Below are 27743 nucleotides of genomic sequence, written 5' to 3'. Positions count from 1 at the left end.
GAACTTTGAGGCAGATGGGCTACAGCAGCAGAAGACCACACTGGGTACCACTCCTCTCAGCTAAGAACAGGCATCTGATGGCTACTTTCAGCAGGATAATGCGCCATGTCATAAAGCTCGAATCATCTCAGATTGGTTTCTTGAACATGACAATGAGTTCACTGTACTCAAATGGCCTCCTCAGTCACCAGATCTCAATCCAATAGAGCATCTTTGGGATGTGGTGGAACGGGAGATTCGCATCAGGGATGTGCAGCCGACAAATCTGCGCCAACTGTGTGATGCCATCATGTCAATATGGTCCAAAATCTCTGAGGAATGCTTCCAGCACCTTGTTGAATCTCTGCCACGAAGAATTGAGGCAGTTCTGAAGGCAAAAGGGGGTCCAACCCGTTACTAGCATGGTGTACCTAATAAAGTGGCCAGTGAGTGTATGTTCCTGCTTATGGCAATGAGGAGAAGTACTGATACATCAGTATTGGTATTGAAGGTGAACAGGTTAAACAGCTAGAACCCATCTTGGCCTTAATTAACAGGGTCAGCACGGAACGACATTTTAAAATGTATTTATAATAGAACATTCTCTGATTTCAGGTTTCAGTCTATCTATGTAAGGCTAGATGAACCGAGCGAGCAATGAGCAGAATTCATATATGAGCTTCATGGGTAGAACTATAGTGGATGCACCGGGGACCTTGAACCTAAGGGCTCATCCAGACGTCCATGCACATCGGTCAGAGAATGGTCCAAAATGCACAAACTGGCCGCAGCTCTCCCAACCCAAATGTTACAGCCTCATAGACATGTTCAAAGCTGTGGTATTGTCATGCTGTGACTGTTCCTAGATCTGGGGCTCTATCTATATCTGCTCCCAAAGGTACCTCTAATGGTGAGGAGGTTTGGGCCACCAGCCTTACTGTTCTCCTGTAATACTCTAAGCTGTCCTCTCCCCCTCCTCCCAGGAGGCCTGAGATAGATATGCTAGTATATAAACACATAAGTGGGTGGCCCTCCCAGGGCTGTGGGGTACTCGGTACCGGGCCGGTCTCTCAGAGGGGAAGGTGTCACAGCAGCGGTGACCCGGTCCGAGGTCCTGGGCGCCCAAGTAAAAAGGGGGATTGAATGATGGAATAAAGTTGAATGGTTCGTGACGCCACCTGTGGTATTTGGCAAGGGAGATGTTAAGCCGACGCTGCATGCAGATCCTCTGGGACTGATGGTATGGCGCAGCAAAGATGTTATAGCTCCCCACAGGTGAAGCTGTAGTCCCAGGGCAGTGTAGATAAGCGTTGCAGGAATGGTGCAGTGTAGGCACAGGGATGTAGCGGTGCCAGGTGTGTGGCGCAGGAATGAGTGGCGGACACCAGGGCATGTAGTTCCAAAGCTTTACTCACATTCTGTTGTACAAACAGGTGCCTGCCTCCGTGCCGTGTCCTCCGGGTCTGGGACTCAGTCAACCTCCAGGCCAGATGGAATACTCCTTTCCAACACTCCGCCAACATGTGCCTTTCTGAACGTCTCCTCTTATAGTGCCTTTGAATGAAGTACTCTCAGTACTGAGTTACACTGGAGTGCCTCCTGTCAGATGTTCTTATGAACTCTACTTGCACGGCAGACAGCTGTAGCCTGCTTCGGGGACTCCTTGCTACTAAGTCCCGGCTCACTATCGTTGCTGTTGTGCCCCCAAGTCTTGTGTGGGAATAAAGTGATAACAACTTCTATTCCTCCGATGTCTGCTGCAGGACCATTAGTATCCATACAACCTCGGGTGGGCCCCGGCGTTGCGCTTAGAACTTCTAGGAAGGGTTCTCTTCTCACCCACGTCCTCTGTTCTCTTTTACTCCTCACGTTCCGTACTAATCTTTCTTTCTATGGAAAATCAGGCTTTCAGTCTATGTCGATCTCTCTCTCTTCCTTTCCTGTGCCAGCAGACCCAGGTCACTGGGATCTGCTGCAGCACTTCCATCCACCTATCCCTCTCTCTCGGGATCTTCTTACTCACTCTCCAACTGACTGACTACTAACTAAAATCCTAAACTCTTCCGGCTCTTTGTAATGTAAACTCAGTTCCACCCACCTCCCAGCACGTTTCGTGTTCCAAGCAGGGAGCCACCAATGGGTGCTCTGCTATACTCCAAGCAGGGAGCCGCCAAAGGTGCTTTGCTACACTACTTTGTTTTTAGTTTAGTTTTATAGAGAGAGGAAATGAGCAGGTCAGGAGTAGCTGTGAGATGGAGCTGCATGTCTCTAACCAGCATAGAAATAGAATCGTTAACCTCTTCAGCGCCATAGGAAACGAAGTCCATTTAATATGAGGAACCAAACACACAGACTACTGTAAATGGAAGATCTGCGATTCACTATACATAATGATCGCCTAACTCCAGATCTCCCAGGAGGACGTGACACACTAGTGACAGATATTTGGACTGGGAGTGCCATGGTCAGTCTGTGCATTGTGGTCCATTCTCTGACCGATGTGCACGGATGTCTGGATGAGCCCTTAGAAAACTGTTAAAGATGGTTAGATGCTTGTTGGAGATTTTTCATTGTGCCATTGATAAGGTTAGAATTTTCCAACAAATGTCCACACATAAATCAATGTGTTTATGTAACTATTGCCTTACATTCATGGAAAACAATATTTCTAATGCTGAGCACAAAGCACTGTATCAGCCACTTCAGGGCAGGGAGCAGCTGACTGCAGAAACTCTTATAAATGATGAGATGACGCAGTACCTCGTGTACAGGGCAATATTCACAATCTACAAGTTTTTATCTCCTGCAAAGACTCAACATTTTCTTTTGGTTTCTTAAATGCTTTGTGCCCAAAAAATGCTTTTACAACCTGTCAATCAGAACAGATTTGGAAACTGGTGCCCCCATTGAATGTGAGAAGAGATCGCATTCCCAACCATCAATGGGTTTAAGTTAGAGTAACCTAGTGGTGGTCTCACTATGAGATTTCAATAACTATTATTTATTTCTTCACCTAATGTGAAGACACTCAAGGGGTCTTAGATCCGAGACTATTTATATTCTGAATTTTATTATAAATTTGTCAAAAAAGTGAGGTTTTAAGGAAAAATTACCCCCTATCTATTGTAAAGAGTAAAATCTTTATTATCTTAATTCTACATAAGAGTAGAGTTTTAGAGAGAATCTGTCATCAAGGTTTCAGTCCCCAAATTATTTATATGGGCATGTAGCTCTTTCAAAGACAAGTCCAGCAATACCTTCACATGGCCAGTCCGTTCCTCCATTACTGAGAAATCAACATTTGAATTGATATGGAAATGAGGCTGAAGAGCTATGGTAGATCTGAAGCCTCTGTCACTCCAGCTCTATTCCTCACCTAGCGCCGCCTCTTCCTGCTTGACTGACAGCCTCTATGCTGTGCGACTTCAGGCAAAGGAGCCATCAATGTCAAGAAGGAGGAAGCGGCACTAGGCTGAGAATAGAGCTGGAGTGACAGAGGCATCTTTCAGATCTACTATAGCTTTCAGGCTCATTTGTATATCAATGTAAAGGCTGATTTTTCAGTAACGGAAGAATGGACTGGCCATGTAAAGGTATAACTGGACTTCTCTTTCAAAGACCTACATGCAGACAAAAATAGTTTGGGGTGTGAAATTCTGCTGACAGATTCACTTTAACCACTTAATGACAGCCAATACGTCTTTTTACTGACCTGAGATATAATAGAATAGCATCCCCATACAGTTGACAATCCAGCAGCTATCAACTGTACATTATAGCTGACAACTTGCTGTATCACAAACGATCAGTGTTGACACCGTCCATATCTGTTTAACCCCTTAGTTGCTGCTGTCAAAAGTGACTACATCAAATAAATGGTTAATAGATTGTGGGGGCTTCCGCTTTAACCTAATTGACACACCGAGATCATGATTGTGTGGTCCTGATGTTTGCCATAGCAGTTCATGGCCAAATATCGGCCTTAGAGTCTCCCGGCTATAGCGACCGGTTCAGAAGTTAGCGACATTTAGGTGGTAAACAAACACTTTTTCATTCCGGCTATACCACTTTGCATTAATTCCTGAAATTCACCTGAAGGGTTAATAGACTACCTGACAGAAGTTTTCAATATGGCAGGGGGTGCTGTTTTTAAAATGGTATCATGTTTGATGTTTTCCAATATATAGCACCCCCAAAGTCACTCCAAATCTGGATAGGTCCCTCAAAAAATATTGTAAATTTCCTTGAAAAAATGAAAAAGTACTGCTACATTTCTAAACCTCCTAAAAGGCTAAAAGAATAAATTAGCATTTTAAAAATGGTGCTGATGTAAAGCAGACATGTGGGAAATGTTATTTATTAATGTTTTTGTGTGGTATAACTATCTGGATTAAAGGGATAATCATTCAAAGTTTGAAAATTGCTATTTTTTTACATTTTTGTCAAGTTTCTGATATTTTTTATAAATAAACACAAAACATATCAACCTAGATTTACCATTATCATAAATTATAATGTGCCACGAAAAAACAATCTCAAAATCAATGGGATTTATTGAAGCGTTCCAGATCCCAGGGTGCTACAAGAAGGCCGACGGATTCTGGAGCAAATGCGGGCAGAACTCTCAGAAATGCCCTCTCATCAGGTTCCTCAGGTGGAGGCCTTGCTAGGGAAGTACCAGGAGGTGTTCGCAAAGGATGAAGATGATTTTGGGCGCATGACTGCCATCACCCATGAGATACCCACTGGGGACGCGGCACCGATATGGGAGAGATATCGCCAGATAACCCCACAAATGTATCAGGAGGTAAAAGGAATGCTGTCACAGATGCTGAAGAAGGGAGTGATCCGTGAGAGCCAGAGCCCGTGGGCTGCCCCCATCGTCTTGGTGCGGAAAAAGGATGGAACTTTAGGTTTCTGTGTGGATTACCGCTGGCTCAACGCTTGCACAGTGCGAGATTTATATCCACTACCACGGATAGAGGAGTCCCTGTCGGCATTGGGAAATGCCCAGTATTTTTCCACACTGGACCTGGTCAGCGGGTACTGGCAAGTACCCATGTCTGAACAAGACCGAGCCAAGATAGCCTTCATTCTTCCGATGGGACCATTTGAGTTTGACCTCATGCCCTTCGGTCTAGCCAACGACCCGGGAACATTTCAACGTCTTATGGAGCGGTGTCAGGGAGACTTGAACTTTGAAGCTACCCTGATTTACCTAGATGATATAATTATCTTTGCTCCCACCGTTGAAGAACATCTCTGGAGACTGGCGCAAGATCTGAGTCGGCCACAAAAATACGGGTTGAAGGTGAAACCCCAGAAGTGCCACCTCTTCCGAACACAAATCGATTATCTGGGGCATGTGGTCTCTGCCGATGGAGTGAAGCCCTCTCAGGAGAAGATCGATGCGGTGCAGGAGTGGCCGACCCCAAAAACCGTATAGGATGTGCGAGCATTCCTTGGACTCAAGGGATACTTCCGGCGCTTTGTGAAGGATTTTACCGGCATCGCAAACCCCCTCTTGGAATTGCTGAAAGGAGTACCCTCATGTGCAAAGAACAGGAACATACACTGGGGAGAGCAACAGGAGAAAGCATTCCAGGCCCTGAAGAAAGCCCTGATTGAGGCCCCGGTGTTGGCCTATGCCAACTTCACGCAGCCGTTTATCTTGCACACTGACAGAAGTCTACAAGGACTCGGGGCAGTATTCTCACAGATGCAGGATGGGAAAGAGCGTGTCATCGCATATGCCAGTTGTTCCTTACATGACTCAGAAAGAAATCTGGATAATTACAGCTCATTCAAGCTGGAGTTGTTGGCGCTGGTGTGGGCAATGACTGAGAAGTTTGCAGAGTATTTGGCTGGCTCGGAAGTCCTCGTGCGTATGGATAACAATCCGTTGGCTCACCTCGAAACAGCTAAGCTGGGAGCCCTAGAACAACGCTGGGTTTCACGAATGGCAAAATTCCGGTACAGGATCTCCTACAGGAGAGGAGTGGAGAATACTCATGCTGACGCCTTTCCCAAGTAGACTACTGCCCACCAGCACCCAGTCGGGATGAGGTGTTGGAGGCTATAGAGGTTCCAGAGTTTGGAGAGACTGCCAGCACGGTGGCAGCGACGCGAGAAACAGTTCAAGAAAGTACACCCGAGAATTTGTGTCCCCTGAGATGTTACAAATGATGCGCCAGTGGGAGCGGCTACAGTTGCGGGATGGTATCTTGCACAGGAAAGTGTACCTTAAATCTGAGTTTCGTTTGGCAAACGATCATCCCCTCGTCCCTGGTAGAACAGGTGGCTAAGGAAGCACACGAGAAGGGAGCACACTTCGGGACGGAAAAACATTCCAGTGGCTGCAATGGTTGTTCTATCATCCCCACATGAGGACCGTCGTGGAGAGAGTATGTCAGCAGTGCCGGAACTGTGAACTAGTCAAGCCGCCGGAACAGCGAGCCCCCACAGAAACAGTGAAGTCCTCTGCTCCCATGGAGTTACTGGCCATAGACTACTTGACGATTGGCCCAGCACATCAGGGCTATGAGCATTGCCTTGTGATGATTGACCACTATTCCAAATTTGCTGTGGTTACACCTACTCGGGTCCAGACTGCCGAGTCTGAGGCCTATGCTATCTGTAAACATTTCATTCAAGTGTACGGGTGTCCCAAGCGAATCCATTCTGATCAAGGAGCCTGCTTCCTTGGGAAGGTGATGGAAGAGTTGCATCAGTTGTACAAAATTGATAAGTCTCGGACCACCCCTTACCATCCACAGGGGAGCGGAGCTTGTGAGAGATTCAACCGCACCCTGATCCAGATGCTGAGGACACTTGAGGAAGATCAGAAGGCGCGCTGAACTGAGTCCGTATCCGAATTAGTGTGGGCATACAATAACCGTAAACACAGTACCACAGGATTCACGCTCTATTCACTGTTCTTCGGCCGACCTGGGAAGGGACTGACTGAATTGGCGTTAGAGCCCGAGGAGGACTACCCGCAGACGGGGTTGTACTCCTGGGTTCGAGAACATCGTCGCCGGTTACGGACCATTCAACGGCAGGTGCAGAACCGAATCCGTGGATTGGAACACGCTCAGGTCACTCCCCAGAAGGGGACAGTCCTACGACCAGGGGATCGAGTCTTAGTAAGGGAGAAGCGCCCTAACAGCAAATTGGAGTGTCAGTGGGAGAAGAGCCCGTATAGGGTGAAGCGACGGCTCGGTGGACGGGGACCCGTCTATGAAGTTCAACCTGAAACGGGTGAAGAACGCACCACTCGTACAATACATCGGAATATGCTGCGTCCCTGTTTGTCTTGAGACCCTCCAGTGGTGCCTTCTGCCCCGGTGCCCCCGGTGGCTGAACCCATGATCGTTGCTGAAGACGAAGAAGAGGGAGACTCTCTACCCCTTCAAGGAAATCCGGAATTCATCTGGCAGCAAATTGTACAAGGTCTGGACGATTGTCAGCAAGAACTCCAGAAACTCTCGCCCGCGGAATGGCAAGCTCATAGAGAGGGGGAATGTAAGGGGGTGAAGCACTGAAGGAGCCGAGGGAGAGTTGCCTTGCCAGCTACGTGCCCGGAACCATTGAACAGGGTGTCAGGTTCCCCGGGGGACGCTTTAGGGGACCGGACTGAAGCCAGGTACAGGAAGAGGGCAGGACTGGGAGCGGGAAAACTGTGCGCGCTTTCTGCAGAGCAGCGCAGAGACCGGAGCAGAGAGGACGCTGATGCAGGAGGGGAGAGGAAACGGGCACAGCTGCTGGAGTCAGAGAGACCGCAGACACAGGCGGTGGGCAGTGAGTACGAGAAGCCTGGTACTGCACTGCCAGGAAGGCTGCTGACTCCCCTCCTTGATGAGACTTTGCCCCACAGAGAGACTGCGTACCTCGACCAGACGCTCCCCCGCAGTGAGACTGGGTTAGGTGCTGAGACGCTCCCCTGTGACCAAGGGGCGTTCAGTGATGGGGCAGTGACTTGTAAAAAGAGACTGTGTAAGGCAGAGCCCCTGACCTTGGCGGGAGAACACCGCTGTCGTATCAGAGAGAAGGACTTGCGGCAAAGGGGGATATCGTCAGCCTCATACCCCGTGGTAATCTCTCATAATCCAGCTGGACTATATTAAGGACCCCAGAGACAGATGACAGCAAGCACCGCTGGTGCCTCGGTGCCAACGTTGGACAAGAGTGATCCCTTCAATCAAGACCCCTGAGGACTGATAAGTTTGTCTCATAGGAAAATAACTCTTCTATTGTTTGAACGCCGTATATGTCTCTCTGCTGTTGATATAATCTGTTCACAGCATATTCACTTTCATACTGCTTGTTTTACCAGTATTGTCCCCTGTAAATTATCCTCCCTTTTTACTGTTGGTCTGCCTGCTCCGTGGTGACATATACCTCTCCTGCACGTTATTACATATACATGGGGGACGCCGGTGTAAACGCTGTGTACGTAGTGGGGGATGGGGGGGACTACAGATGAGTGTATTGTATGTGATGTCATCCTGTGTCCTTCTTGTCTTCGTTATGTGGAGAGTGCCCTGCATGCTGCAGCTGTCCGCCTGTCTATACAGCTGTCTGTGTGTCCACTCCACACATAGCATATAATGTACAGTGTGTGCATGTATTATGTACATCGTGTACATGTGTGCAGCTGTAATAGATGGCTGTATAGCACATATTACACAGTGTGTACATTGTCATGTACATACAAGCAGATGTGTATATCATACATGTGTACATAATCCTATGTATGATATAGATGCATACATACATATGATGTGTGTGTGTATATATACTAAATATGATCTTGATATATATTACATTACACCTTATATACGTGTGTAGTTATATAACAGTCATATATAGGATTAATGTGGTTTGCACCCGCACACATAATATAAAATGTAATACATTTCACACAATACCCCTCAAATGGTCAGAACAAAATTGTGGGTAAACAGGTTTGTTTCAAGCATGCGATGCTCTTTCAAACTCGCCTGTGGCAAGTAACAGGTGTGGATGTGGCGCTCCCAGGGGTATGGTCGCCACAATGGCATTGCCTTCCTCCTGGGAGGGTGATCTCAGTCTTGGAAGCAAGGTAGGGATGGTCTCTCCAGCAGTTTATCTATACATGCAACACAGTTCCCACTCCAGACCAACAGAGGGAGCTCTGAACCAGGATTGGGGGAGGAATGCTCTCTGAGGGCCAGGAGGGGAACAGTTAGTTAGTGTGAGGAGGATGAAGTGTGCAGACATGGAGAAGGATCTGGGAGATCGAGCAGAGAGGAAAGACTCATCTCCAGTGACAGCGCATGATCTGGAGCCTGGTCTCCATGGTTGTATGGATACTAATGGTCCTGCAGCAGACACCAGAGGAGTAGGAAGTTGTAAATACTCGACTCCCACCTAAGACTCGGAGGCACAACAGCACGGTGTGAGTCAAGAGAGAAATAGCGGCTACAGCTGTCTGCCATACGAGGAATTCTGAGAGACGATAATAAGGAGGAACTCCAGTGTAACTCAGTACTAGATGCACCTCAAGTGAGCGCTAGGAAGGAGACTGCACAACCTATCTGCTGAGGGAGAGAGCCCTGAATTGCTTCCAGGCTAGCCTGCCCTTGTACCATCTGTAATCAGGACCCTGGACTGCATTTGCCAAGTATAGGTAAAGAAACTGCACCCTGTTGTGTCCTTGCTTCCTTCATGCTACTCCCCCGTCACAGCTACATCCCTGTGCCAACCACTGCACCCTTCCCGCAACGCACATCTGCAATGCCCTGGGACTACAGCCCTGCCTGTGGAGGGCTATAACATCATTGCTGCACCACACCATCTGTCCAAGAGGATCTGTCTGCAGCGTCGGCTTACATCTCCATTGCCGAACACCACAGGTGGCGTCACGAATCACTTATAGACTTTCATCACCGTAAGCACACTCCTAACCACCCCCCTTTTTACATTGGGCGCCCAGGGCCACGGACCGGGTCACCGCTGCTATGGCACCTTCCCCTCTGAGTTACCGGCCCGGTACAGAGTATCCCACAGTCCTGGGAGAGCGACCCAACGACAATATGAACAATTTAAAAAGTGTAAACGCTCTCAGCAGTGTGTAATCTATATATATATTTATTAGTTACACATCATATACACGTGTGTAGCTATTCAAGAGCCATGTATAGGAATAGTGTACAAGTGCACACACGTATACGAGATATCTGTGTGTTTGTGTGTGTGTATATATGTATATATCTGACCGATATCAGGCCAGTAACAGGCGCCGACTATATTCAAGCTGCTTGGGGCTCATTTTCCAGCCTGTTTACACAGACTGGTGAGCAATAATGGAGACAGAATGATCGCCAATATCATAATTCTGTCGCTATATACACTGCCTGTCATCGGCAGCACATCTGTTTACACAGGGTGATGAGCTGCTGAATCATCCACAATGGGCTATGAGCCCAAGACACCAATGCTAACCACTTAGCCACCATGCTGCCCATTTATATATATGTATACAGTGCAGTCTGCTGCTGTATTCTAGGAAGGTATACAGATATATACTGGCCCAACAGAGACAAAAAAGCCACCATTTTGGCTACTTTTGGGAGAACTGGAGTCTACCACTGATGTTGCTGGGAGCAGGTGGTCATTCTTGCAGTCACATGACAGCCCGGTCTCAATGTCGGCACCAGAAAGTCCAGAAAACGCATGCTGTGCGAGATGTGAGGAATCGCCAGTCTGCAGCCACGCAGAGTGACTGCAGACTTTTATGCCAAACCTTGACAACCCCTTTAAGGAAACTGGTAGAAACTCTTCCTGTGAGGACAGGAAGTATGAAATTGTTGGGCCCCTGAGGCTGTCGCCACAGAGGTACTGCACCTCCTCCTAAGGTGTGGTGCCCCACCATCCAGGTAAGGTGGGAACTCCTGACCACGCTCCAACACTTGCATCCCACACAACACAGTAGTTCAGCAAAGCCACATTGCGGCTCCCTGCTTGGAGTGTAGCAGAGCACCTTTGGTTGCTCCCTGCTTGGAACCACTAAACGTGCTGGGAGGCGGGTTGAGTTAGAATACATAAAAGAGTGGGAAGGTTTAGAATTTCAGTCAGTTCGAGGTCAGTCAGTCAGAGAGTCACTCGGAGAGGAGTGAGGAGAGAGGATCCTGAGAGAGGGATGGAGGAAGGAGTGCTGCAGCTGCCTCAGTGATCTGAGCCAGCTGGTACAGGAAAGGAAAGAAGGAGAAAGACATTGAACAGAAACCTGATCTTCCATAAGAAGAAAAGACTAGTACGGAACGTAGGAGTAAAAGGGAACAGAGGACGTGGGTTAGAGGAAGAACCCTGCCTAGAAGTTCTAAGCGCAAGGCCAGGGCCCGGTCCCCGAGGTTGTATGGACACTAATGGTTCTGCAGCAGACACCGGTGGAGTAGTGGGCTGTAAATGCACTACTCCCATCTAAGACTTGGGGCACAACAGCAACATTGATAGAGAGCCGGGACTCAGGAGTAAGGAGTCCCTGAAGCAGGCTACAGCTGTCTGCCGTACAAGTAGAGTTCTTGGGAACATCTGTTAGGAGGCACTCCAGTGTAACTCAGTACTAGGAGTACTTCACACCTAAAGGCACTATAAGAGTAGACGTTCAGAAAGGCACATGTTGGCGGAGTGTTGGAAGGGAGCATTCCATCTGGCCTGGAGGTTGATTGAGTCCCTGACCCAGAGGACACAGCACGGAGGCGGGCACCGGTGTGTACCACAGACTGTGAGTAAAGCTTTGGAACTACAAGCCTGGGTGTCCTCCATTCATTCCTGCGCCAACACCCCTGGTACCGCTACATCTGGGTACCAGCTTCTACACTGTGTGCGCCTCTCTTCTACCTCTACATCTACACTGCCCTGGGGCTGCAGCTCCACCTGTGGGGAGTTTCACCATCTTGGCTGCAACCCATCACCAGCCCCAGAGGATCTCCATGCAGCGTCGGCTTAACATCTCACTTGCCGAACACCACAGGTGGCGTCACGAACTATTCATTTAACTACATTCCACTATTGCAATCCCCCTGTTTGCCATGGAGCCCCAGGGCCACGGGCCGGGTCACAGCTTCCGTCACAACTCCCATTGAGATCAACGGGCTCGGTACCGAGTACCCCGCTAGCCCTGGCGGGTGCTCCAAAATGACCCCAGTAGCCAGTGAAAAAATTGCAAGATTACTTATTTGGCTTACAAATATTTTATTGCTGCACATCTGTCCCCCCAAAAATCTGAGGTATTGGGTACAGATAATAATGGTAATAGAACTGTATAGCTTATGAAATAATGGTTCCAAGTATAACCAGAATGAACGTCTCATAATTCAGGCAGACTACTGCACATTACTTAATTGGTATCTTATAAATGGCGGCCATGAGAGAAAGAAGAAATGAGGCGGAAACTGGCAGTAAACATAAGGCAGAACTTGCTGGCCTTATCAGCCAATCACAGTGCAGCTTTCATGTTAGTAGAGCAGTTTAAATGAAAGCTGAGCTCTAATTGGTTGCTATCGGCAACAGACCGTATTTATAAATGAGGCCTACGATACAGTTTAGAAATTAGCACTAACGCCGGCTCTTGCGGTGGGTACGAATCTAAGGGGTGTTTTATATTGGTGCTGTAACTGACAGGTTCGATGTGGCTCCAGTATGGGGATGTGAAATCAGTATCTGGAATAATGATGGAGTTGGTTTCCACCATTAGTGTTGAGAGTCTGGGATTGTCCTGAAATTATAATTACAGTAAAGGCGTTTTCCAGGATTATATTATTATCGTAAGCCTAGAAAACCCCTTTAATACGTGTATATTATATACAGTAGGCATGGAAAACCCCTTTAATACGGGCAGTTTGCCCACAACTCGTTGATGGGCAGCTATTTTAGAAGTGTGAATGAGCTTACTGAGAACGTGGGCTCAAGGCTGCCTTGTCTGAATGGAGCTGTAGTGAGTATGTGCGACCATTACTCCAATAGACAACAAATGGAGCAGTGGTCGCACGTGCTCACTACTACTACACTCACACAAGGGGGCTTTGTTCTTGTGATTATTGGGGGTTCTAGCAGTCGGACCCCCAGCATTTGTACATTTATCTATCCTGTGGGAAGGTTCTATCTGCTGTTTTTGGCACATCCTGTTTTAGTTATCTGGAAACTTGTGGATCCGATAATGAATTCAGGTTTGAACTAATGGACCACACGACACATAATGTGCTTTTGGGGCATTTGTAGGAAACTGGGTTAAGGTCAGTAGTGATGAGCGAGCGTGCTGGGATAAGGAGTTATCTGAGCATGCTCGTGTCTTAACATATTTTTCGAGAACGCCAAAAATACTCTATTAAGAAACGAGCATGCTCAGATAACACCTTATCCCAGCATGTTCGCTCATCACTAGTCCATAACTATAAAGATCCATGTGCAGTGCCCTTGTGTTATGATGAGTAAATCTTTGTTATTACACACCTCCGTGGGTCAGAGTACCTGACAATGGTCTCTGCTCTCTTCCCCTATACAGGTGGTCAGTGCAATGCCGCTTGTTCTGCTGGTGAGTGCCTGCTGATAGTTTGCGGTGGAGCTTCCTGCACCTCCAGCTCGTCCCCCTCCCTTGACCCCTGGACCTTCCTCACTAATGACTGGCTGGATTGTCCTGCCCATCAGCTTGACTGCATTTTCCATTCCTGGGATATGGATTGTGTAAGTACCCAGTGTATGATGCTCTCAATGGTGGGTGTCTAGCTTAGATTTAGGCTCCATTTAAAGCTTGTGATGAGGTTCATTTTGCTGTACATAACTGCCCTATGTAGAGGTGTAACTTAAAGCAACTGAGCCCCAATGTTAAGTGTATAACGGGTCAATGTAGAAATGCAAAAGTTACCAGCTCGCCACTCCAACGTAACAATAGCAGCTTGATGGTTGGGTGCGATGCAATGATAAAGGTGTGAGCCGGTTCTCAGCTTGTTGATGTTTCCAGCAAACGTCCACCTTTGAAAAAAGTAAAAAGAAAAAAAATTGGGATCACACTAAAATTTCAAAGACAATTCTTTTTAAAAGAAACGCTTTTCCTACGTGTTTGGAGCCCATGCAGAACCCTTAGTCATAGCGCTATGACAGTGCGAACAAGCTTCTTAAATAGTCTGATATGAGAGGATTTGCTGACTCCTGTCACTATAGACCTATTTAAGAGGCTCATTCACACTTCTAGTGCTATGACGAAGTGACATGCATGGGATTGAAACACGTAGGAATTTTTTTTTCTTTTCGTCATATCACTCAAGTGGCGAATGATTGTAGAATTGCCTGCGGATGTCCTTGACTCTGCAAAGATACTTGTGGCACCACCCATGGATATACAAAAAGTGTCTATAATGGAAAAACTTTGATGCAGAATGGCTGAAAACATGAAATATATATTACTGGTGGTTATGGGAGGCTGTGGTCAATGCCGACACATAGGGAGCAGTGTGCCGCTGTGGAGATAGAAGAGGGACTGTGCAAGCAGAAATAGTAGAGAGGATGTGGGTGTGGAGATGGAATTATTTCTCGTAGGAAGTAAGCGGTATGCGGTATGGTCAGACAAGATAACTGAGGTTTCTTAAGATTAATGGAGGAAATTCTATACTGATATAGAGCTGACAGAAGTGCTGGTAACCATTCTTCTAGAAAATCGCGCACCAGAAGTAAAGAGCATTTAAAGGACATGATGACCCTTGCGGTCCCTTCCAACTCTAACATCCTATGAATCTAAACTGCCTCTACTGACTACTGTCTTGTGCTTTTGTGTTCTCTGTTAGGATATATAGTTGTAAATTTTGTAACCAGAACAGAGAGCTGTTCTGAATTTGGAGGGTCTATCTTGTTATTGGATTGCATGGATGTTCCCCTGTATTTTGGTTGGTACTATGTAAAGCTTCACTTTGGGTTGTCCAAATTCTGGTTCTTCCAAATAGTTGAAAAATGAACCCGTGGTGGTCCAACACATATACTTACCTACCGGACCCCGGACATTCGTCTTAAGTGCTGCCGGTGTCTCCTATGGTGGGGAATGTCACGTGACCAATGCTGTAGCCAATCAATGGGGGCTAATTGGCTTCAGCGGTCATCAGACACCTCCCATGGCTGGATGTAGATTCTAGCAGACAGATGGGGACGTTGGCAGGAGTACAGAGGAATGACAGGGGTCCAATAGGTGTTTCTTATTTTAGGATGACCATTGGCCTAGTGACGTCACGTCTATAGACAGCTGCCAGCTCCCATGCGCTCCAGAAGGTATCATGCACCTCACTTGTATCGAATAGGAATGGTGCGTGATACTTGCCAGGAGATATCTGTAGACATGTTGTCACGGGCCCCTTCACGATTTACCCCTATAAGCGCTGAGTTGAGGGTGCAACTTACTTATATGTCACAATGGATGTTGGTAGACTTCTGGTAATGACTTCTTATGGTCTTCTTTCTTCCAGGTACGCAATGGCTGTGATGAACCATCACGTGTGTCCTTTGGAGAATTGGTATAAAACACGCTAACAACACTTTTCTTCCACTGTATAAATATTTAGCTCCTTAGCCAAGGGTGCAGATACATGTATACAATCAATGTAATGTGGTGTACAGCCCTCTTCGCAGTGATGTAAGGATGAGTGTACTCCAGGTCTTAACTCCACACGTGGCCCCGGTTATTTGCAACGAGACCTGGAATCAGCGGGACCTCGTCTTGGGAGGCGGGTGAAGAAAGCGGGCCTGGGTAGTTCTGCATAAGAAAAATTATGCATCTCCCACAACATACAAGTCTGTAAAATATATTGGGAATATTTTTAGTTTTCATGACATAGACCCAGGTACTGGCCAAGCTTGCTTTAGTATAGTGATATAGGTAAAGTCCTGTTTCCTTATGTAATGACATGGATGGACCCTCTCCGCAGGACGTACAATGAGACGTGTTCCGATGACAATGCTACGCAGGGGACACCTAAGACTTGCTGCACCCTGGATGATGTCCCCTTTATCAGGTGACTTATGGGCTTTACCGGCATATTTCCATTCTCACATACATTTAGTTGTACTGACAATCTGTTTTGGTTTTTTTTGGGTCCAACCAGTAAGTGTGGGACGTACCCACCTGAGAGCTGTCTCTTCAGTCTGATCGGAAATGTTGGAGCTTTTATGGGTGAGTGCTTCCCGGGAAGTGTCATGTATCTTCACTGTCCACATTTTCCACCAGTGTCCCCCCCTTCTATCCACACTGACATCAATTCCCCTGTCTCCCACCACACTTATCATCCCCGCACCCATGCCATTGCCATCTTTCTACCCTAGCATGTCTCTTCCCATTCTTCCCCTGCTCCCTGTCCTCTGTCCCTCTCTCCTCCTTGACTCTCCTTTCTCTCAGTGGTGATCATCTGTTTGCTGAGATACAGTCAGGTCATCGAGCTCAGCCACAACTCCTGGCTGAAAATGGTTGCTCTGATCTTCGGCTGCACCAATGCGGCAGGAATAGTGATAGTGGGAAACTTCCAGGTAAGTTCCCAAAAGTTTGTATGTCATTGCTATCACATACTGTATCGTGTTCCACCTTCCTGTAAACATTTCTGTTGAAGCTATTCTTTGCCAGCTTTTTAAAGTTCTTCACCTAAATTTTAAAAATCTAATATAATGGGTTGAATTGGGCATGATATGATGTGACAACTACTAGGCTGCCTTTTTTTTGCTGCCGACACCGAGTTCTTCATGCTGGATAGACTTCATTGCAGCTACAATCTGTTGTATCGGGTTGTCGGGTATTGCTTCCCTAACAGCCAATCTCAATGTATCCAGTGAAGCCTGAAATAGGATTATGGTGATGACGAGGAGACTTGGTGCTACCCAAAAATATAAATTAAGGTGAAAAACTTGTATAACTTGTGATAGTCTTCATACTTTATCTTATACAGGGTGTTTAAGGTGTGGGCACTTTGGGTAATGTAGTTTGTCATTGTTCCTGGCAGGTGGATTATGCCAAGTCTTTACATTACACTGGCTCAGGAGTAGCATTCCCAGCTGGACTGTTGTTTGCATGTCTTAACTGCATCCTCACTTACCATCTGGCTGCTAGTGCTCTAGACTACTGGGTAGGACATCTGCGTGTCAGCCTGACCACTGTGGCCTTAATATCACTTGTCATGTGTATCCTTTACATACGGAGAAAAAAAATCAACAAAATGTGTGTATGGGTAATGGGTGTACTGTTGTGTGTCAATTTTCTCTCTGCAGGCCTCACTATCCAATCCTTGGTTTTTCTGTGCTGATCACTGGTGAGGGCCCAGGTAAATACCTCGGTACAGCACCACCCTCCAAAAACATTCTCCCTCTTTCCACCTTTTGGCACCAGCTTTCTACCACCTCCTTCCTTCCAATGCAAAACCTTTGCTCCCCTTTCTACCCCTCACCACTGACATCCGCATTCTTACCCTTTCCATTCATCTCCCACTGGCAGCTGCATTTTCGCTGTGTCCACTCAGCTCCCACTGGCAGCATTTTTGCCCTTTCCATCCCTCCACCAGTGACACCAGCACTCTTGTCTTTTCCACCACTAGCATTTTTCCACTTTCCACCCCCTCCACCACTGGCAGAAACATGTTTCCACTTTCCACCCCTCCACCGCTGGCAGCAACATAGTCTAACTCTTTTCACACCTCTACAACAGACAGCAGCATTCATTCCTTCTCCTTTCTAGCCGCAGCATTCTTACTAGTGTTGAGCGATACCTTCAGATATCGGGAAATATCGGATCGGATTGGATCGGACCGATACCCAAAAAGTATCGGATATCGCCGATTCCGATACCGGAAACCAATGCAAGTCAATGGGACAGAAATATCGGAATTAAAATAAACCCTTTCTTTCCTTGTAGGTTAATTCTACATGAAGGAAAACAACTAAGAATAATGTAGAATGTATTGGGGGAGGTGGAGGAGACATTAAAGGCATAGAGGTTTAGCCCAATCAAATGGAATAACAAGAATAATTTTTTTTTTTTAAGACGTTCGGAGTTACAAAGATATTGACTATATTAAAGGGGTTGTGTAGCAATAGAGGGAGACGTTCAGAAAAGGCACACATGTTGGCGGAGTGTTGGAACGGTGTGCTTCATCTAGCTTGGAGGTTGACTGAGCCCCTGACCCGGAGGACACGGCACGGATGCGGGCACCTGTACCTGCAACAGAATGTGAGTAAAGCTTTGGAACTACATGCCCTGGTGTCCTCCGCTTATTCCTGCGCCAACACACTCAGCACTGCTACATCTCTGTGCCTGGCACTGCACTATCTATGTCTCTTCACTACCTCTCCATCTACACTGCCCTGGGACTACAGCCCTACCTGTGCAGGGCCACAACATCAAAGCTGAACCACACCTTCTGTCCCAGAGGATCTGTCTGCAGTGTCGGCTTAACATCTTCATTGCCGAAAACCACAGGTGGCGTCACGAATCATTCACTCATAAACTTTAATCATCATCCGATCATACCTCCCAACTTTTGAAGAAGGCAAAGAGGGACAAAGGCTGTGGCGCGCTATGCGCCGCGGTAAATTTTTAGGCCACGCCCCTAGCCACACCCATTTACTAGTCACGCCCATATCCACGCCCCAACCGCACTCATTTAGCACTGCTGATCACACTGTTTCATAAACAATAATTATAAACAGAAAAAAAATGGAGCACTGATGCCCCGCCGCCGCTTCTCTGTCCTCCTGCGGAGTCCCGAATGATTACCTCCTCCTGAGGTGACATGCTATAAGCTGACCGCTGGAAATGAGGTCAGCAGTCATTTCCAGAGGTCAGCTTACAGCACGTCACTTCCGGTGGAACGTGATGTGCGGCGCAGAGCACAGTCAGTGGCATAGCAACTGTTTGTGGCGCCTGGGGTGGTCGAAAAATGTGCAGCCCCTTTGGTCATTGATAATCCGGAAGCATCCGAAGAGCCCACACTACACTCAAAGATCTAATTTTTAGTCTGCTACTAACTCTGCTGCTATTATTTCTAAATTTCTAGACTTTCATCTTCTTGCAGTTCTCTCTCTCTATATATATGTATGTATTAGCTTGATGACCCTACTGAACCTCCACCACTGCCCTGCCGAGAGCCGCACCATAAAACAGTGTAAGGAGACCCACGTGTCCTCCCCCTGCACAGACCCACAGTACACCCCCTACAGAGCCCTCATGTTCTCCTGTTGCACAGCCCCTCCATGTCCTCCCCTGCACAGCCCTCCATGTCCTCCCCTACACAGCCTCCCCATATCCCCCCCCAGCACAGCCCCCCATGTCCTCCCCTACACAGCCTCTTCATGTACCCCCCCTGCACAGCCTCCCCATGTCCCTCCTACAGAGCCCCCATGTTCTCCCATACACAGCCCCCCCATGTCCTCCTCTGCAAAGCCCCCCCATGTCCTCTCCCTACAGAGCCCCCCCATGTCCTCTCCCTACAGAGCCCCCCATGTCCTCTCCCTACAGAGCCCCCCCATGTCCTCTCCCTACAGAGCCCCCCCATGTCCTCCCCTGCACAGCCTCCCCATGTCCTCTCCCTACAGAGCCCCCCCATGTCCTCTCCCTACAGGACCCCCCATGTCCTCCCCTGCACAGCCCCCCACGTCCTCCCCTGCACAGCCCCCCACGTGCTCCCCCTACAGAGCCCCCCCATGTCCTCCCCTGCAAAGCCTCGCCATGGCCACCTATCTACACAGCCCCCCAATTCCCAGTATCCCTCCTCCCACCCTCACCTGCCGATTGCCGGCTCCGTTCAGCAGCGGCGTGCTCTCCCCGGCCTCCTCCAGCTGCTCTCGGCCGGACCACGACACCCTGTTGGCCACATGCTCCGTGCTGTGCGGCCGCTCCGCTCGTTGTTTGGGCATGTGACAGCCGGAGCCTCGGCAGATCCCACGGTCATGTGACTGCCAATCTACAGCGCTGCAGCGGGGTCATACCAGGAACGCGCGCCCGAGGCATGACGGGAGATGTAGTCATATAGTGTTACCTTAACAACACGGCTGCTGGGGCCTTTCCTAAAAGCAGCTGAGGAACTGTCATGCTGCCGTGCCGCCCCCACACACGTGCCGCCTGGGGCGGACCGCCTCCCCCAAGCTACGCCACTGAGCACAGTGCTGTATTTTGCGGGCATACACCGGCCACCGCGATTGCGGGATAGATAGCTTCCCGGCCGGGACGGCAGGATACGGCCCCGAAATTGGGACTGTCCCGTGAGAATTGGGACCTATGTCATCCACACGGTCAACATTTCCCTTTTACAATGGAGGCCCAGGGCCACGGACCGGGTCACAGCTACCGTGACATCTCCCATTGAAACCAACGGGCCCGGTACCGAGTACCCCACCAGCCCTGGCGGGCAATCCAACTTGGTGGAAATACATAACAGAACAGGTTGTCTGGGCTTTTCACATAATCTCAGTGCATATCTAGGCTGCAGAATGCTGACAATAAGTAATTTACCTTCTGTGGCTAGTCTGCACGGTTTCCAAGATATCATCTCTTGCTTCTAAGATAAACGTCCAGGGGAGGGGTGTTCTGGCATTGAAATGAGAACTGGTCGTTTCCTCCTCCCTCACTAGTTTCACTTTCCATAGATCACTGTTCAGCGTGTGTCTGGGGGAGGAGCAGCTGGGTGGTCTGCTCGCAGCCAATCACAGCCATGCCATTAGTTAACATGCCTACATTCCTAACAGGATGTGCCCACACTTCTTAGGATTCCTCATTGGCTGAATCAAATCAAACTGGCTTATAGCATTATGGGAACTTCCGATTCCGGTATTTGATATGCAAAAAGTATCGGAACTCAGTATCGGAATCCCGATACCGCGAATATCGGCCGATACCCGATATTTGCAGTATCGGAATGCTCAACACTAATTCTTACCCTTTCCGCACCTCCACCACTGTTGTCAGCATTTATAGTTTCCAGACTCTCGCTGAACTATTTCCTGGGTACACCACAGGTCCATCAGCCGCTTCAAGCCACAAAAGCTGCACTGAAAATGCAGAATTGGCATATTTTCAGACAGCTTAAGTTCCTGCTAATTCCCAGCACTTGGAGGTACTCATGGCTCACACTTTGAAAAGCCTAGACTAAACAACATGAATGCGCTCTGTTTTGTCTTGGTGTATGATGCAAAATATCAGTCAGAGCTTTTTGTGATATAACATATCAAATTTCCTGCCTAGATATAGAGCTACAGAGTAAGCAAACTTTTTTTTTATTGCTATGAATCTTTGTAATATACTCCGGTACCTTATTGTGTTTCATTCTCTTTCAAACACCATGCTGAATTGCTGTTTTAACTTCCTAGTTCATGACCTTTTAGAAGCTGCTTTGAACTGCTGCTCTAGCAAGAATCTGTACTCAAAAGTTTTTTACAAACCCATTCCCTATCTGAGCACAGATTGGAGCAGAGACGCTCACCAACGGGAAGTGATTGTAAATAGTGTTTGAGCAGCAGATCACAGCAGCTTGTAAAAGAGCATGAACTAAGCAGGTAAATCAGAGCTTTCATCATGGTGTTTTGATAGGGAATGAAGCAAATTAAGGTAATAATTTATATAGTTTCAACGGCAGATTATTGCATATAAAATATGTTAGTTACTCTTTTAAATTGTGAATTTTTGGCTGTGCTCGGCCAGGACCAGAGAGGACAATTTGTGTGTCCGACTATATTACCCTTAACTTTATACCCAGGTGGCGTTTTTTTCTTCCATGAAAGCTTCCTCCTTCAACATCTGGCTGCAATCTGCGAGTGGATCTTCGTCCTGGACATATTGGTCTTTTATGGAACCTTTGCTTACGAGTTTGGTTCAGTTTCCACGGATACAATTATGGCGGCTCTGCAGAGCGCGGCTGCGCGTAGTTGTAAGTCACCGTGAAGCAGCAGCACATCCACCCACCTCAACTGTAATCCTCACACAAAACAGAGATAAAAGAAAAGCTGCTCTTCAATTGTTGTTTCATAGAAATGTTTTAATGATACTGACATGTCCGGAGAGTGGGCAGATCCATGACTTAATCAGTTGTTTATGAGAAAATACAGGCAGGAATTTACAGAGATAATATTGGCAATAATTGGAAATATTTTACATCGGGTGGGTTTTCCAGTATCTCCAAATGTATGAGGGCATGTACAGACGGCTGTAGATTTTCTCATCCAAGAGAATTGGGTCAATTATGCCAATAACACTCTGATTAGAGTGTGATCATACCGTGATCCGATGTTCTCAAATGAGGGAAAGATGGAAAAAAAAATATCACCATCTTCTTCATTTTGTCAGTCCGTGGAAATTGGACTGCTCTCAAATGTCATCTGAGTGCAGTCCTATACTTTTTACAGATTTATTGACTTGTATTGCTTAGTGTGAACTGCATATCGGATTAAACTTGGCCATGCAGCAATTTATTAAAAATCAGACACATGCACGGCCCCATGAACTAACATTGGTCCGAGTGTAATCCGATGTTTTGTCGGGTTGCACTCGGACCAAAAATACGCTCATCTGCATGAGCCCTAAAAAGTAAAAAATATCAGGACTGTGGTCTAAACATGTGCATTGAATTGAGACCTGTATTTCCAGATGTCAGTCCAAATATGCATACAGTGACACAAAATAAGTGTTTAACGGTTTATTAAGTACATTATGTTCATACATTCCTGCCAAAAGTCAGAAGTGTTCCGCTATCTGCTTCATACATCGCAGCCACACAGTTTCTCTTGTGAAAACACGTTGGTGAGATAGATACAAACCAGCAGAGGCACAGAAAGAAAAAGTGATAAAGATGAAGAGCACATGTGGATCATATTCATTTATGTTACACTTTTAAAATACCGTATCCACTTGTAACAGTCGTCGACGTGAAACCTACAGTAAAGGGGTCATCCAACTTATTTATATAGGAATACATAAAGCTGCCTACTCGGGTCGGGAGAACCACTGCGTTCCGATCTTGGTCCGATTTATCCGGCCGTCTGATTGCACCCTTACAAATAGGAGGAATTTTGCTGGTTTTTTTTTTCAATGGAAAAAATCATTGATGGTAACAACTGACCCACTGAACAAGCACCGACGAAAACATCTGAAGTGTACCATGAGCCTTAAAAATAAATGACTTCGGAATGAGTCCATTTTACTTTATTTTATATGTATTTTTAACTGATCCATTGCTAAGTGTCAATGAGAAAAAAGAATTGTCAGCAGTTTACCTCCTTCACCATAAAAAGAAGGGAGGCGAAACAGATGACAAAAAGGGTGTAGAAATAATGTGTGAACACAACCTTAGGACAAGTTGTGATGGCATTTTTTATGGTAATTTTCACCTTTTTTTTTAGCTGGAAAAAGTAAGATTTGAGCATTTTTATGACTAATGTACAATGCGCCGATGCTTGGCTCCATAGATGGGATATCCATAGTAGATTGTTTACAGGAAAAAAAGAAATATAACAGTACTTCAAGATAAATCCTTACAATAAGATGAATCAAGACTGTGACCAATCTAAATTGGTGTAAGTGGCCAAATGATCAGATTGAAATCTGTCAATCAAATGCCAGAAAACTGATCGGTTGTGGGTAAAGATTGTTCACAATGAATGAGAATAGATGAGTGATAATTTAGGATGATGATTTTAATTTTGTATTAATAAAAATTGTATTGCTTATGCATAATTTGACTGCCTTTTGATCATCTTTTTTTATGTGGACTCTAAGTGGTAATTGATGATAGGCTATTATAATCCTACCACTATATGGTTATTTATCCATGTGGGTTTGTCAGACCTGTTGGTATCATGCAAGAGGGGAGCCTGCCAATGCCAGTGCCTAATTCAGGTAGATGAGCACCTGAGGACGTACATTCAGCTGAAACGTATCATGGCGCAGAGACTCACCAGCTCCCTGCACAGCAATACATGCCGCCAACCAATTAGAGGCCAGGAGCTGACATTGGCGTGCCGGTGGCCGGGACACTAAAGTCAGGGCCTCTGCGCCAATTATGGAAGAGGATGCTGTACCTTCTGGGAGTGGAGGAAGGAAGGTAAGCAGAAGCATTTTTGTTTTAAATGTGTTGAAAAAGAGAGGCAGAATGGGGGACATTATACCAAGAAAGGGCTCAGAATGGGGGACATTATACCAAGAAATGGCTCAGAATGGGGGCAATTATACCAAGAAGGGGCTCAGAATGGGGGACATTATACCCAGGAAGGGCTCAGAATGGGGGACATTATACCAAGAAGGGGCTCAGAATGGGGGACATTATACCAAGAAAGGGCTCAGAATAGGGGACATTATACCAGGAAGGGGCCCAGGGTGGTAGACATTAATACAGGTCGGGGCTATGATGGGAACATTATTACATGGGGGCGAACATGTAGGTCTTTTGGGGATTTAGAATTCTACAAGGATCCTTACATATGACCAACATGTAGTCGATGTGGGTCCATCGGACTCTTGTTATGCCGCTGACTTTCAGCACTGATTTGGTAATAATTTAACTCTCTTGCAAAACAGACACTAAATGGCTGCAATTTACAGTGGTGAAATTAAAAATGGACAATGTTCTTGCAGTTATAAGTTGAGACTTAATGGCTCCTTTCTGCTTTTGATGTGATTAGCTAATTACATCTAGAAAAAGACTCATACTTCTGAAACCATCACATGGATAGGAATTCATTTTCTAGCAGAGCCTTGATCCATTTGTAATTTTATTTTAACTGCTTTATTGCATACATACGCTTTAGTATTTTTTATAAAAACGGGCAGATTTGTAGTAGTTAAAGGAGGCCAAAAGTTTACTGAATGGAAGCACAATATATACACTGTCTCCTTAATTAAGGTTTATTTAAGACGTTACTGTTCTCTTTATCACATGGATGTGTCCTTTGATTTTGTCAGCAATGATTGGACAATAGTAGAATGTTCATGGACACACCCCAACAATGATTGGATAGTAGTAGAATGTGCATGGACACACCCCAACAATGACTGGACAGTAGTAGAATGTGCATGGACAAACCCCAACAATGATTGGATAGTAGTAAAATGTGCTTGGACACACCCCAACAATGATTGGATAGTAGTAGAATGTTCATGGACACACCCCAACAATGATTGGATAGTAGTAAAATGTGCTTGGACACACCCCAACAATGATTGGATAGTAGTAGAATGTTCATGGACAGACCCCAGCAATGATTGGATAGTAGTAAAATGTGCTTGGACACACCCCAGCAATGATTGGACAGTAGTAGAATGTGCATGGACAGACCCCAGCAATGATTGGATAGTAGTAGAATGTGCATGGACAGACCCCAGCAATGATTGGATAGTAGTAGAATGTGCATGGACAGACCCCAGCAATGATTGGATAGTAGTAAAATGTGCTTGGACACACCCCAGCAATGATTGGACAGTAGTAGAATGTGCATGGACAGACCCCAGCAATGATTGGACAGTAGTAGAATGTGCATGGACAGACCCCAGCAATGATTGGATAGTAGTAGAATGTGCATGGACAGACCCCAGCAATGATTGGACAGTAGTAGAATGTGCATGGACAGACCCCAGCAATGATTGGATAGTAGTAGAATGTGCATGGACAGACCCCAGCAATGATTGGACAGTAGTAGAATGTGCATGGACAGACCACAGCAATGATTGGACAGTAGTAGAATGTGCATGGACACACACTCAACTGGTAACATCCAGTTGTCAATTTATGAATATATTTCTAGGAGGAATAACAGGAACAGTCCTGTGCGGAGTTCTAAAAAAATGCTCTGGCATTGTTATATTAAAGGGAATAATTTAATAAAACAAACATGTAAGGAAAGCTGACTGGTTTCTTTAAAGGGAAGCTATCATCAATAAATGACCATACCTATTGTTTAAATCAAGTTTTGTGATTACATGCATTTTTAAAATTTACAATGAAAAATTATACTGTGGTATCATCTTTTGTATATTTGTGGCATAAAAGTAATTACATGTATTCTTAAAAAATGTTGGTTACATTTTATGTCTTCATATCACAATATTTATTTAAAAAATAAAATAAAATTAGTAATCTTGTAATTTTCAGCCTGGATTTTTTTAGACTCTAACTTCCTGTCCATTCAGGAAGAATTTTCTTATCAGTGGTGGCAGGATTACAATGACAGGTAATGATGTCACAACGATGCCTCAGCTGACCCCGCTCCCTCTACCTTCACAATGACATTTGCACACACTCATTAGACACTTCATTAGAAAGGATACGGTCCTTATCTGACCATTGTGGCTAATGTACATGTGTTATTTCCCGAAACCAAAGTAAGTATGAGTCTAAAAAAGCCCCAGTGACCGGATTGAAAATTACAAGATTTCCATTTTTTATTTTTAATACAGATTGTAATATGTAAAAATAATAATTAAAAAAATAAATTTAACATAAAAAAAACTTTCACTAATAGGTCACTTCTGATTATCTTTTCCAGTTAAGGTAGATTACAGCATGATCATACACACTAATATGGCCAATACAGTCAGAGATACTCATGATCTTACACCAAAACATGGTAAACTGGCCACATGTTACAACTCCACCACTTCTGCCACATTTGTCATCTCATTTGAGAATTATTGATCGGTTTAGTCCAAGAACTTAAAATCTAGGACAATTAGATATGTTTGATGTTTTTTTTTCCTGAGTACCAATTTTATAGACTTCCCCTATTAAATGTGCACATATACTGTTATAATAACTTTAAAAGGGTATCCCCATCTGAAAAATGGTGGTATATTGTTGGGATCCTAAGAGACAGATTGTAAAGTGATCGGGCACGACATCATTCAAGGAGTTGTCTGGTCTTGGTCACAAGATATTGATGAATATCGATGACTTGTCCTTAGTTTCCTGGCACCTCCACCGATCAGCTGTTATAAGCCCCATCGGCAGCTGGATGTAAAAATGATTAATGGAGCTGCAGTATAGAGAATAGATTTTCTGCAGTACTTTCCAGTTACTCATTCAATATAATTGTATAATTTCCTTCTGCTGGCGCTTATAAAAACTGATCGGTGGGAGTACCTCACCAATCTGATATTGATGACTCATCACTTGGATAGGTCATAACGTCTTCTGGCCTGACAACACCATTATTGATGTGGTGCCTAAGCACTTTATCATGTTGTATACTGTTGTGATCCCATGAATATGCAGCTCTATTCAATGAGTAGCAGCCGCTGCTGTGTACTACAGAGCAGTTCCTATTCTGTACATTACAGCTTTACTCAATGTGTAACAGCCGCTGCTATGAACTACAGACCAGTTCCTATTCTGTACATTGCAGCTCTATTCAATGTGTAGCAGCCGCTGCTGTGTACTACAGAACAGTTCCTATTCTGCACACTACAGCTCTACTCAATGTGTAGCAGCTGCTGCTGTGTACTACAGAACAGTTCCTATTCTGCACATTACAGCTCTACTCAATATGTAGCAGTCGCTGCTGTGTACTACAGATCATTTCCTATTCTGCACATTACAGCTCTACTCAATGTGTAGCAGCCGCTGCTGTGTACTATAGAGCAGCTCCTATTCTGTACATTGTAGCTCTATTCAATGTGTAGCAGCTGCTGCTATGTACTACAGATCAGTTCCTATTCTGTACATTGTAGCTCTACTCAATGTGTAGCAGCCGCTGCTGTGTACTACAGATCATTTCCTATTCTG

The 27743-nt window shown here is 45.9% G+C and overlaps 1 protein-coding gene and 1 pseudogene across 1 annotated transcript; one reads left to right on the top strand and one right to left on the bottom strand.

The window, feature by feature from the left end:
• The window catches only part of LOC141058222 (cell cycle exit and neuronal differentiation protein 1-like), a 57795-nt pseudogene that overhangs the window by 9877 nt on the left and 20175 nt on the right, over positions 1-27743 (bottom strand).
• On the top strand, positions 13559-21916 carry LOC141058137 (transmembrane protein 150A-like). The gene is made up of 7 exons (XM_073554294.1): positions 13559-13704; positions 15471-15518; positions 15930-16016; positions 16107-16174; positions 16397-16524; positions 16992-17169; positions 21732-21916. The coding sequence occupies exons 1-7, from the start codon at positions 13640-13642 to the stop codon at positions 21914-21916; spliced, it is 759 nt and encodes a 252-aa protein (XP_073410395.1). The 5' UTR covers positions 13559-13639.

The sequence above is a fragment of the Dendrobates tinctorius genome, unplaced genomic scaffold (assembly GCF_039654945.1).
Source record: "Dendrobates tinctorius isolate UK_male_01 unplaced genomic scaffold, ASM3965494v1 ptg000211l, whole genome shotgun sequence".
NCBI classification, from domain to species: domain Eukaryota; kingdom Metazoa; phylum Chordata; class Amphibia; order Anura; family Dendrobatidae; genus Dendrobates; species Dendrobates tinctorius.
Note: the sequence above shows the minus strand (reverse complement) of the source record. Positions and strands in the feature narration are given on the sequence as shown.